The 14,301-nt window shown below is 36.0% G+C and overlaps 1 protein-coding gene across 1 annotated transcript in view; it reads left to right on the forward strand.

Annotated features, from left to right (window-relative positions):
• INSC (INSC spindle orientation adaptor protein) overlaps window positions 1–14,301 on the forward strand; it is a 510,527-nt gene that overhangs the window by 67,508 nt on the left and 428,718 nt on the right. The window contains exon 7 of the mRNA XM_083840240.1: window positions 2,546–2,671. Coding sequence (XP_083696366.1) covers window positions 2,546–2,671 — 126 coding nt within the window. The remainder of the gene's footprint in view (window positions 1–2,545; window positions 2,672–14,301) is intronic.

Below are 14,301 nucleotides of genomic sequence, written 5' to 3' on the forward strand. Positions count from 1 at the left end.
ATGTTGTCCTCCATCCCAAGGAAAGGCTTGATGGGAATTTGCTGTACTTTGAGTCGTGTAAGGCTGGACCTGCAAAATACTACTCCTTAGAGCTGGATGCCTTTTTTTCTGCTCTTTATTCGCTCAACCCGTGCACAGTTTGGCTTTTTATACTCATGACCTCCCTCACATACTTGTGATTGTATTTCAGGTGATTTTGTTATCTACTGCTAGCCCTTCTGAACTGCATCTCAGGGATGTCTCCAGGAAATTGAATTCCTACTAATCCAATATAGGAGAGAAACAGGTCATCAAGCATTAAAGCAAGTTGTCCTGTCATTGCAGAAAGTATGTGAAGCCTGTCCTGAATGAAACTTGCATTACCACAAGAGCAGTGTTTAATGTGTTACTTTGGCAATTCCAGTTCTTAACCAAAAGTTTGCAAAGGGTAAATAAAAGCATGCTTAGATATATTGGGAGCTTTTGGAAAGGTGTACTGCAAGTTAATCTCCAAAGCAAGCAAAACTCAGTGCTGTTAGGTTTCTTTGGATGGAACTGTTTACCCATTTGACCAACTTATATTTATTCCTATCAGATGGAGTAGTTCTGTCATCCTTGCAAAAGGCACAGGGGACAAAATTAGATAAAGGTGAATAATTTCTGGGGGATGCTGAGATTCCAGTAAAGTTTAGGGCAGCTGGGTGCTTTTGACAAGCCACAGCGTCAGGCACAGTATTTCCTGCCTATTTCACTTACAGCTCTCTAGATTCATTACCTGTGATCAACATTTTACAACTTGGTAATGGCATTCAGCGCACAAAATAAGCGGTTTGGATCTCCTCCTGACAAATGCAGTGATAATTCACTTCCTGTCCATCAGAGGCAAAAGCAAGGCACCCATTTGTCATAAAGAAAGCTTGAAGCTAATGTGCCAACATTACTTGAGCTTTACTAGTGTCGTCCACAAACTTCTGCTTATTATAACCAAACTAGAGAATCAGATCTTCTCTGATCCCACTGAACTGTGAGGACTTTCGATCTAACAGTAAGACTCAAGAAATCCTAATTACCTCAGGTTTGGGGACAATGCTGTACTTGGTCTTTTATATATTTTTTTAATAGATAGTTTAATTACTACATGGGTGAAATACCGATAAACTTTTGTGGAAGGAAAAATGACAGTTTTTCTTGTTGGTGTACTGCCTTTTATTTTAAAGGCTCAGAAATATCTTTGTGCAGCGGGCTATATATAGCAATACAAGACTTAACTCAGATATACGTGCACTTCTTACAATTCCACAAATAATTTTACTCTTAGCAAACCTTACTAAACCTACTATTTTCACTGATTTCATAGAAATGACACAAACATATGCAAAGACATAAAGTTATATCCTGAAAATATACAGGTGTTAATTTTGTCTAATTCTAATTTTATTTTAAATTGGTATCTATTTTTGTTAAACTGAGCAGATTATCTTACTCTATTATTCTCTACTATATTCCAGCAGAGATAGTACAAAAATATGGAAATAGTTCTGAATTGTATTCTGGAGATTTTGTCAACACAACCTGTTGAGTTTCCAAATAACAAACTGTTAGGAGAAAAATTATTTCAGTAGATCTGAAAGATATTTTTATATAGATGCTACTTAAGCAGTCTTAGACTGGAGAGTGTATATTACACTTGGTCCATGATTCCAATTAAAATTATTTCAGTCTTGCAATCTGAATATTTTAGACCAAGATCTTTCATCTGTGATTAATATTTTGAATGCTTTCTTTTTCACTGTGTTTGCTTTTATGTAATATATTGCATCTGTAGTCTACTTGATGGCATAACATTTTTAGGTAACAGTCCATCAAAAAATTTGAAGTGCATGTATTGTATATGTTTATCTTTCCATTTATTATGTGGCCTTTGCTAATATTTATATATTTGTGTGCTATCTTGGAAATTAAGAAGGCTTGCTACTATAGGGATGTATATATACTCAATTTTTTATTATATACTATATCTATAGAAAAATGTGTAAGAACTTAAGTTTTACGTGCTAGATGATGAGTATATGGATTATATATCTTTGTAGAACTTGACACCTATTTCGATATTTTCAGTAGCTCTTCAGCCACGTGATCTCTTTCATATTTTAACAATAAGCAAATACTGTATGGGTATCAGAAATGTAGAGGAATGTTAAATATTTGCTAACAAATCTGTTTTAAACTAATAGCATATGGTTGAACTATAAATTAAATATCACTCCAATCTTTGTCATTTTCACATGAATGTCAAGTTTAATTTAAATTGTGCTTGAAATTGGTAAAAGTCAGTCACTTAAGTACACCTCCCACTGAGGCTGTATTACTTTTTCATCATTAAGTGTATAAGCATTAATCAGCTTGAGTTCTCTGTGTTAGCTTAACATCCTCTTTGTTGGTGTTTTGATGATAGCTAATTCGGATAAATTACTAAAGGAATCTACCCCTCCCCCTATGACAATCTCAATTAAATGCTAGAGAAACATTCAGTGCTGCTTTTCTGATTTTTGCTTTTCCCCCACAGGAAGGAGGTGTAGTTGCTCTCTTTAAGATCTGTCGCCAGGATTGTTTCAGGTGCCTTTATCCGCAGACACTGAGAACATTGGCATCCATTTGTTGCGTAGAGGAAGGGATGCACCAGCTGGAAAAGGTAGGCATTTCAGCATTTTTTACTGACTGCATCATAAAAAGAAGTCTCATCTTTAATCTCTTCTAGAAGTTGATAACTTTGTGGCATTTGATACAGTGCTTCATTCTATGCTCACTTTTTCTGTACTGAACACATCTTCAGTCTTTACAAAATTAGTCCCACCAATAACATTACCCTATTCAGCTGTTTACACAAAAAAGCTTTCTAAGAGAAGATAATTTCATAAAGCAGCCAAATATGTTAGTGACTACGTCAAAAACAAAGCAAAACAAAACAAACAAACAAACAACAAAACACACCAAACAGCTGTGGAAATAATAATTTCTGGACTCTAAGCTTCATACCAATTTTAATCCTTTTTCTGACACTCAGGTAGGTCATCTGCTTGTAGTACTGAGCTATCTTGTGGGAGTTGTGATTTCACAGAAAGAAGTGGGACAGATATAGAAGTCAGCCAATAAAAAAAAGTCTGCTAATCAGCAACAAGTTTCATAAAAGCCAATTTTAACCGGGAGGGAGAACATCAAAACATTATCCATATAAAATTGTATCAACTGTTTATACTTTATTCCTTTCTCACTCTTGTTATATATTGCTGTTTTGGAAAATGAACACTTCTCCTGGTCACTAAATCATGATCTCATCCTTCTGCATTTCATGTAACAGTCATCTTCCACAGCTGAATAATGGTCTCTTCAAGTTAATGATAAATGATTTCGCTGCCACTTTACATTGACGTATTTTGTAATTTAGTGCCCAGGATTCAAGCAAACTATGGCAGAACATCTGCAGCAAAAAGCAAGACTCTGAGCTTACAGTAAATGAAGATGACTTAAATTTTTTTTTGACATAATGCTAGTTCAGACTGACACCAGAATCAGTCTAAAAGGATCTTTCATTATGTCCAAAATAATAGTGGAATTAATAGAGTTAGAGATGGAAAAGATTGATTAAACTCACCTGGTCCAATTCCTGGCAGTGTCAACATGCATTTAATGTGGCCCATATCAAAGCTGATGAAACAAGTGATAACTCTCAAGCCTGTATGTCTTTGATATGCTCTAATGTTGGCCACAAGCAAAGTTGCTCAGGGTAAACTTTGTCACAGTCAGGAATGAAGTAGTGTGTAAAGGAATTTTTAATGGAAATCCTTACTACTGATTTCAGTAGTTCACTTTCACCTGGGCATTCAGTCCTTAGAACATCTTTGTGAACAAGAGGGTCTGGACATTAATCCTGCTCATCTGACTGAACAGGTAAAGGTTTATAGCAGGACTATTTGGATATCACTTTGTCAACTTTTTTGCCTAAAATTGTGTTCCTTAGGATCCATATGTTATGTTGGTCCAGTACATGTCTGGGTTTCTTGGAGGGAGAATGGGATATTTCATACATCAAAAGAAACAAAGAACTTTTCTCTAAATGAAGTTAATGTCCCTCCAAGTGCTACTGGAATTCGAACAGCACAGGCCAGTACAATGCTATGTCATCTGTAAATATCTTTCAGCAGGTGTGTGTCCAGGTTTGCCAGTTTATAGAGATGAGGGAGGATAACACGCAAGAAAATTTTACTATTTTGCACCGTTCTTGTACATGTATTTAGAAGAAACATCATGTTCTGATCGTAGCAAATCAATGGAAAGGGTACCAAATGAGAAGACCAGTATTTTGACATGAACACCAAATTGGGTTTTAATATTGTCTTTAAATAAGAATGATTTTATTCTTTTAAAATTTGAAGTACTCTTGCAAAGAACAAAAAGGAGGACTATCAATATTAGCATTTCTGTTGTTACAAAAATTACCATTTCTTACCTGACAAAAAGGGCTGCTTCTATTATTAAGCTATGTATGTAGGTAGTGGTGAAGCATTTAATTTGCTGTAATGTGAATATCATTATGCCACCTAGTGCATTAAAACATCAGTGCAATTTGAACTGGATTTTTAATGACAAACTTCATTCAAACAATAAAGCTTGGCCTTCAAGCAATTCAGATTAGGTAATACACAATTTTAAAAAACACCCCCCACCCACTCCCAAACAACTAAAAAAAAACCACCAACAACAAAAAACCACCTCACTCCCTTCTGTATTTTTAATTAGATTTCACAGCCATTAAAGTGTTTAGAAGGCTACTTAAAAGCAAACAGCAAGAGCTATCATTTCTAATGGAACGTTTATCTAGGAGGTGGGCTAAAAGGAGGTGGTGTACTTTCTGCAGTAATTGCAGTGCTTAATTACTATAGACATTAGGAATATTGTTTATTTATCCAATGCTCTTTCATCTTGCCAGTTTTCTAGCAAGGCAGGGTAACAAGAACATCTGTGTTAAAGTAGACAGTTATTGAGAAAATTAAGTCAGTAGGATGTTTACTAGGCAATGCAAGCAGAGAGTTTTAACATTTTTCCTGGATTTAAAGATAAATTAATATTAAGCTTTCTCTATAATTTGTGTAGATGTAATGTAAGTAACTTCTATGCAGAGTTTAAACCATTTGTCCTGAGTGAATTTTTGGCTTTCGTGTGGAAATACTGTCTTGGTTAACTAGTGAAGGGAAAGTATCAACTGAGTGCTCATTTCTAAAGATGTAGAAAATTGCCCATTTTAAGAAGGAATATTTTTCTTAATTTTTTTCAAGAATAATTATTATTCTTTCCAGTCACACATCTTTAAAGATATATATATCTGCACTATTCTCTTTCTGTACCCTTGAAAAACCCATTATTACTTCATTGTGATAAACAAGCTTATCTTTGCTCTAATTACAATTACCATGTAGTTGTTGCAATGACTAGCTTTTACTCTTTCAGATGAATCTACTTGGCTATATTTACAGTAATGCAAAATCAGTTGGTTAAAATACCAGTTTATAATAGTTATTATTCCAATTGCAAGTACTTTTTTGACTTCTGGAAATATACTGTTACTTTGTTGTACATTGAGGTACAGAGCTCCAGGAACAAAACAGTAACAAAATAGGCTTTTAATGCAGACAGATAACAAAGAAGTCCCCTTACTTTGAGCACTGTGTGGAAATAAATTGAGATCTATGTAACCTGTGTTCCACAGGTAGTAGTTGCTGCTTCAAACTGCTTTAGAATGTCTATTTGTTCAGTACATGTTAACTTGATAATCCACTGCTACACCAGCAGTGATCATTCTTGGGTCTCAGCTGCCTGAGCAGTCCCATTCAGAGAGGAGCAGACAGGTCAGAAGTGATCGGAATTGTTATCCTTCTCATTATTCCTCAGCTACCTGTTCTTGTACCCAAGAGAGCTTTGTCATTTGTCTTGTGGCCCTTGAACACACAGTTTTTAGGAGAAAGCTCACTGTACCAGAAAGGATGGTTAATCTTGGTTCACACATGCTAGAATTTAAGCAAAGAGATGATGCATAGTACAGATAATGGATGCTACAGAAAATCATACTATAGATAATACATACTACAGATAACACTAACCTAATAATTAATACAGAAAATCCCTAAAAAACGGAAAAGAGTTTGAGGTGAGCATGAGTGGAAACTGAAGAACGGTGTTAGTACTATACATGCAGACCTATTTGTGTATCCAGCCCTGGTGATGTTTAGGACAGAAGTAGAATGATTTAGTGGGAGATTGGTTCTCAACATGGACACTTGAGGTTTCTAGAGGGAAGAATATCTGGACCACGCACAATGTGCTTTGAAAACTCAGCTTGATTTACTTCAAGGGTTTCCATGTAGGAAGGGTTCCCATGCAGGAAGGACTGTAGAAGGCATGGGGTTGGGCTAGATTAACATGTGTATTTCATGAAACTTAAGGTAAATAAAATTATCTTGGTATGTCTGATAATGTTATCCTGCAGTTTACATTATGAATAACTGTACTTTAAATTTCACGTTCAGTGTCAAGACAAAAATTCTAAGCCTTTAACATGTAGTAGCCTTTCTTGGAAAAGGGGTATCTGAATACAATCATACATATCAGCACATCATTTGCCTAAAGGATTTCTTCAATCCTTTCACTTCCTGAGGTTGCATTAGGCCCTTGTTTTGTAGAGTTGTTGGAACAATGAGTCTCCTGTATATATGCTGACATGAAGCCTCACTAAAGGCTGAAGACTTTGGCAGTTTCTGTGCTTTGCATCTATCCGTACAATGCTTCTTGACTGGTATTAGAAGGCACAGCTTTTGAATTTTTGCTCTTTGCTGGAGATCAGTTATATCATCTTTACAAAGGTAAACTTCCTGCTGCAATAAAAGAACTGCAGAGTTAGCTCAGAAAAAGAGAGCAAATGGTGCAATGTGCTGCAATTTTTATTATGCCTGTGAAACATTATTACATTAAAAAGCTGAAACTCAGCTGGGACCTAGATCAAGGTGCAACTGCCACAAAAATAATGATTTACAGAAATATTCATTTAAGCAGCTGCCTAAATATTAACACTGCAGTGTAAATTTGCTTGCACTATTTAAATTAGTTTAGAAAGCAAGACACCTGGAATCAACTCATTAAGAGAAGATATTCCAGAGAGACTGGTGACAACAGTTGTTACTTTAATAAAGCTTTTTTTTTTTTCTTTAACAAATAACAAACCTTTATTTCTGTGCTTTAAGTAAAATTGCCTAGATATATTGTACAAATTGCTTTGAATCCTTTATTCAAAGCACATTAAATCAAATGACTTACTTCCAGAAAAAGAATCTAAAGAAGGGGGAAAGTGTAAAATTTTTTGAGATTGGGAAAATAAAAATTTCTTGAAGACTTCTTAAATATGAGTGACCATAAATCTGTTGTTCACAATGAAACCAGTCTGATTTGTAAGAACAACCATGCTCTAACAATTTCTATGTTACAGGTATGCAGTCTGTCAATCATGAGAAAGGGGCTTTTGTCAGTGAGCTCTTACTGGGAAATAAGTAAAATGTTTATTACAGAACTCAAAAATGCAACTTGTTTATAGATTTTGGGTGAATGTGAGCTGATATATTGAGTCTGAAATGAAGTTACTGTGGTTTTGACTGAGGCTAACATCTGAAACTGAAAGCTCAAGGTGATTAGAGCTGAATGAAGTAATCTGTTGCGTTAATTCTCAGCTGCTGAAACAACTGAGGTTTGTGTAGCTGAAGGATGAGACAAGTGAGAATCATGGAGAGTGATTTGATTATGAGGGCTATGGTCACCCTTTAACCACTTTTAAAGTTAGCTGGTGGCCTACATGTCATAGATTTTTGGATTTCATTGTCAGAGCATGTGAATGCTCCACAACCTTGCATGTTTTTATTTTCCCACTACCTAGTATGGTATAGAAATAACTTCATACCGTACAAGAAATCATAAATCTGCCTGATCTGAATGAGCTATATAACTGCCTTCCTATTTGAATATTCCAAATGCAAAATACCGGGTGAAACCAAACATTAGTAATGGGCTCTTAGGAAAGGTGGATAAGATGTTCCCAGTGATTAGACAGACCCACAGATGACTAATTTTAAAAGTGTATCTCGCGGGTTTTTTCTTTTAAAAAGTGCAGCGTAGTGTGCAACTTTCTCAGAAGTAGTGAAACCTTGCTTTTTTGTTTTTGTTTGTTTTTTAATGGCATGTAGTGGCATATTACATGACCTATTACAGGCATATTACAAGACAGGTGGTAGGGGCATGGTTGGACCAGATGATCTTGGAGGTCTTTTCCAACCTTTATGATTCTGTGATCTCCAGCAATGAGAATGTCTCTGGAAGTTCAGAGGTTTGCCTCAGCATGTTCATCTCCCTCAGTCCTCAGGAAAGAACTTGTTAAAATTTCTTTCTTTTTTTTTTTTTTTTCTTTTTCAGATTAACCTGTAAAAACTTCTTATGGATATTTCAGAATTTTTGCAGCTGGTTAGTTTCAGGACAAGGGATTAGATGGGTCAATAAAATGATGAAAATTACATAGATATTTTATTCTCAAGTGAGTTAAATTCAAAAGATTAAAAGATCAGGATTTTTTTTTTTTCCAAGAAAAAGATTTTCAGGAAAAATCTGAGCGTATAATTGAGCTTTAGTCCATAGAAATTCTCATTTCATGCTATCTTGTTTCCTGAGTGAGACAGGGCAAGGCAGCACATTAAGAGAAAAATTAAGGATTTCTAGACGTCATTTGAAAGGGGGTAAGTTGTTAAGGGGTCCTTCTCTTGTCTCTTTCCCACAAATGCATAGTAACATGGAAAGTTATAATCCTTTTCTAGTTTTTCATGACTCATGTTCTCAAGCATGTTCTTAACACTGTTTTATGAAGGGAATATTATTTTTGATTTGTTCCCCAGGACAGTATTTGTTTACAAGAAAAACCTGAATCTTTATGGATGGAAAGAGACTTTCTGAATGCTTAAAATCACATAACACTGTCTCATGTGCTAAGAGCATGTGAGATGATTTAGATGGAAAGGGTTCAAGCAATACATTCCTCTTACAGTACTGTAGCTGAAAAGTCACGTCTTCTGTTACACATACTGCACTTGTGTTCAACAATGTTGTTTTGGCTCACCTTCCTTGGTCATTTGTAGCCAGACTTTGAAGTCGCGCTTGTGAAATTGCAAATAATAAGCAGGAATGGATAAAGAGATTTCTGCTCTTATCCTCTTCTGTCAAGATTCAGAACCTTTTGAAGACTAATTCAGGCAACTTTTGACACACAGTGCAGAGCATACTGACACTTCATGTTATTGATAGCTGGAGCTGGGAACTGTGTCCTGCTGTTGTCACTGAGTAATTGTGTAGGTCACAGGAGGAAAATTAGGAGCTACAATGAGACAGAAATATGTCAGCCTTAAGGAAGAGTGTGGAAAACAACAGTTTCAAAATCTGCTTTTCACATAGATTTTCCTGATTATCAAAAAGGCATACTGAAAGGGCATATAGAAAGGCTACTGAAATATCAGTAGCTGAGTTTGTGGTACAATTAGATAATGTAAAGTTCTAGGCTTGCAGCTCTTTAATTTACTGGACCCTTCTTAGTAAAGCTGTTTAATTAATTGGCAGTGAAAAATGTGCTGGGTTTGGCAAATTACATTTCTGTCAAAGCCCTTGCAAGATTAATTAAATCATATCTGAGAGTGCAGGAACTGCCCTTTCTCAACTGCTGGCTTTGTATATATTAGGTGGTGTTTCAATTTTTACCTCCTGATTACACAGCTATATATACATAATTAGTAAATGTAGGTTCTTTCAGCACAATACCAGGGAAGTGCAGCAAGACTTCTTAGGTCATTGCAGAATCTGACAATTCCCAAAAAACTCTTGGGGGGGAAATAATCAGATACACAAGGCTGCAGTTCTAGGGTGAAATGTTTTGGAAGTCATGGAAGGGACATGTTTCTGAATGTTGAAAAACAGCATGAAAAGATCATCTTGAAAAAAAGACTCTCAGATAACCTCTGCAGTATTTTTTTATTCTGTTGAAAACTTGCCAGTTACATGGCAGGTTAAAATTTGTTTACTTTATGGTAGTACCTATTTTATCATGCAGAGAGATGAACAAGTTTTTTTTTTTCCTTTGACAGACTTATTTGAGAGTCATGGAATTGAATAAAGACAGACATGTTAGTGCAGGATTATGGGGCATTGCCTGATCTCTTTAGGAGAAAAGTATACACAAATGCTTTGGCTGAGGTCACTACCATTATTTCAATTGTATTAAAATGACTAATTAAATTATAGTGGTTGTGTGGTTGTAGCCCTGATGGTCTAAGGAGATATGTATCAGTTGTTCTAATAAAAGGTATTACCTCTCCTTACAAACCTTGCTTCTCTTTAATCATATTATAGATTTCAGAAGAGGGAGAAAGGAGCCAGAAAGCATACCACTAAAGATAAACATTTTGATAATACTGGTGAAGTAGGACAATGCGAGACTTAGCTAAGGAGTTGGTGAATAGCTGTTGTTTAGATGATAGATTTTGTTATTCAGTAGATCATTTAGGTATCATGCATGGCCCAGACTGCAAACATATACATGTGCACTTAGCCTTTAGCATGTAATTTCATTGACAGCAAGAGAACAACTACATGTTTAAAATGTCAAGAGATGCATGTCTACTAGTCTGTTCAGGCTGCAATAAATTTCACAGAATAAACATTCTTTTGGCAATACTTGAACACATAGAGTTGAGAAGCAAAGCAAAACTTTGGGTCAGGTCAAATAGAGCTTTTTGACAAACCTTCTCTGCTTTTTCAATAGAGGTGCAGCAGGCAGGCTATGAATTTATATATAAAGCTACCTATAAATTGATAACAAAAGGGAAAGCTGTTTTCTAACCCAACAATGAACATTTTAAGGCTTTCGCCTCTAGTGCAGACCTTTCCATGTCACCTACAGAATTAGGTTTTCTTCTCTTTGTTTCTAGTGGTGTATTCCTTAAGTATAGGTCTGTGGTAATAAATCCACATGCTAATAAATAAATAAATAAATAAATCATAGCAGTCAAGCAGCCCTGCCTGATTTGGATTTTATCATCTTTTTGGTAAGAGCTGATCAGGATGAGGCATTGCAGTGATACTTGGATATCAATAATGTGCTCAGAACAAATCTTGCCACTGTTGTGTTGTATCTTGTCCAGTTCCAGAACACTGTTCACATAAAATGTGAGATGATAAAATTAGGTGTACTCAGGCCTTTGGTTTCCCCATAAGATTCAGTCACTGTAGGAGGAACAACCTCTTCTCATCTATGCCTCAGTTCTGTCCGTTTACACATCTATATTGTTTTAGCTGAGGTGCAGAAGAGTAAGACTCAGATTTTTTTCTTTGTGTTTTAAAAAATGTTTCGTTGAAATACATTTTGAAAACTGAAAAAGAAAATCCCCAGACTATGCCAACTCACTGAGGTGAACACTTCACTGTGCAAGATCAAATTGGAGCAATGCCTGTAGATTGCTCTTCCCTCCAACTTCATTTTGGAGATTTGAGCTGGTGCCAGGTTCCCACTCTGCACTTGTTTGGTTCCCATATAATTTACACATCGTTTTTTGTAGTCAGTTATGTTAGTATTTTATGCTATCTATTGATTTTATATTTCACTAAGTATTTTATTTAAAGCACTCCAAATAGCTATAGATTTATGTTTCAAAAGCCACAATGTTAAGCGAATTTTATAAATGAAAAATAATTTGGAAATCATTAGATGATGATTTTTCTGTAAGGATTCAAAATAATCCTTAAAGCAGTGACAATGACCGGGGCAGCAAATGATCCATGAATGACGTCTGAAGAAATAGAAGCCAATGCATCTAATGACAGGTGGGTTTTCCCTACCTAATAATAATAATAATAATTTATCAAGCAAATTTAATTTTAAGATGAAAGAAGCAGCTTACTCAGCTCCTAAACTGAAGGCAGAGATTAATGAGAATCAATTGAAGCATTTAAGAAGAGTGCAAGGAGAGAGCTATTTTGGACCTCAAACTTTCCTCTCCTCCCTTATAGAGGCAGAAAAGAAACTGGAGAAACATAGCCTTACAGAAAGATGTAGATGAGTAGCTTTCATAATTTCTTTTCTCTATCAGCAGGAAATTGTTGCATTGCATACTTACATTTGTGATAATGCACATGTAAACATGTACTGAATGTGCTTATGTTGTACGCATTAAATAGCTTAGATGTAGCCATGATGAAGTGTGAGGAGAGATCAGGGTGAAAATACTTATTCAAGGAGATAGATGCATTAGATAGCTTCTCTCTCACAAAATCTCTGCTGAAATTAGATACACTAGTCTAACTGACCCATCCTGCTACAGGCTTCATGACTCAGTTTTGCTCATGATTTTTGTGACTCATTAGAAAAGGCCACAGAGGTCACTGCTCAGAGCCTCTGTTTCTTTTTTGGCTGACTTTCGAACTTGCCTAAAACTCCACTGATTTCAGAGGACTCTGCATTGAAAAAAAAAGTGTACCTACATAGATTTGTTTACAGAACATAGATTTGAGTGTCTTTGAAGGCTGCATATTCAATACTAGCCTTATTTTGAATTCCAAGGATTCTGGTACACTTATTGTCCTTCTTGAGCTTAACTTATGATTCTTGGAGCTTTCTAGTGCTTTATGTAGCTTCTTGGACATGTATTCTTGCATACATAATATTGACTTCAAATTTTTTTACACATTTATTTTGAAGAATGAAGCTTTCACAGATGCACATTACTAGAAAGTAAAAGGAGAAAAACATTTCCTCTTTCATCTAACTACAACCTTCACTGAACACTGTGAAATTCCTCACTAGTATAAAACTGTACTTACAGAAATGATCAACCCCCATCAAAAAAAACCTCTCCTGGTTCCAGATGACTTACATTTCTTTTCTCCAGGGGACATAAAATGCCAGCTGGGACATAAAAAGCTGTCTGTTATCATCTGTTGGAGTTTTTAACTCATCTGTAAATAAGCTGGTCTCAGTCATACCTGATGATAACGTGATGGAGGCTGCCAGATAAAGTGACTGGTTTACCTTGATTTGGTAATGAATATTGACCATCTATTGGGGAGAGAGGACATGAGAGCACTGAAGAAAGTTGTTGTTCACAGGAGCATCCTAGTTCTGAGTTAGCTTCTCAGCTTGACCGCTTCCTTGGGCTTGTTTTTTAGTAGTAGCTCAAACTAGCAACATACATAAACCTCAGCTTGCACTCAGCTTAGACCTTGGCTCTTCTCCAAAACCACTTTTGTAATTCTTGTTCTCTTATGAGCTTTCCTCCCTTTCCTTGGGTTCAGAATGGAGTTAACAAGCCTCCTGCATCCCAGCACCCCTCAGTGAGGCAGTAAGAGCCCTACTGTGACATGGGGTTTGGTGCAGGCGTAAACTAGGGAGGTTTTCTAGTCCCTGAATTGCAGCTGGATGGACTGAGGAACCTTTGCAAATCAGGTCCCAGAGAAGTGTCCCCAAATAGAGGCTCTGGATCTTGTTATTCAGATGGAAATTCACAAGTTAGCCTTTTGTGAAATCTCATTTTATACACGTACAGTTGCTTGTGCTTTTTCTTTGTTTTCAACTAGTGCTTGCCAAAATTATTTTCAAAACGTGATTAAAAACCTCTTCTCTTCTCTTCTCTTTTTTTTTTTTTTTTTCCTCTCCAATGTCTATCACTGCAACGAGCACTTTTCAAAACAGGGAAAGAGTACATACAGAAAACTTATGATAACAGCTTCAACCAATTCTGGCCACTATTACTTAAACTGTCTACGAGAATATTTGCTCAGTTTAAATAATGAGTGCTTAGCAGTTTCACTTTCTCACACAAATGGCATTATCAAAATGCAAATTGATCCTTTCTTTTTTTTTTTTTTTTGTCAGTATCTGTATATTCTGACTCTATCTTGCTAACTCTTACTGGGAGCTGAATTTTTTCCTAGAGATAGTTGTAAGAGTACCAGAGGCAATCAAAGCCAGTCTCAGATAATTGGCTAATTAGCTGAAACTCAGTATCCATTTTTTCTGACATGTATTTTAAGTCAGGGCTGGAAGTACTGAATTACTTCAGTAAAGCATCCTGTGTGTGCTCCTAACAAAGATGGAAGGAGGTTAATTGTATAAGTTGTTTCTTACCTTGTGCTTGCAGTGAGCTAAGAGCTACCATGTGACTTAGCTGAAGCTCACCCATGATATGTATGAGTCTC

Source organism: Anser anser (assembly GCF_964211835.1).
Source record: "Anser anser genome assembly, chromosome: 5".
Classification (NCBI taxonomy): Eukaryota; Metazoa; Chordata; class Aves; order Anseriformes; family Anatidae; genus Anser; species Anser anser.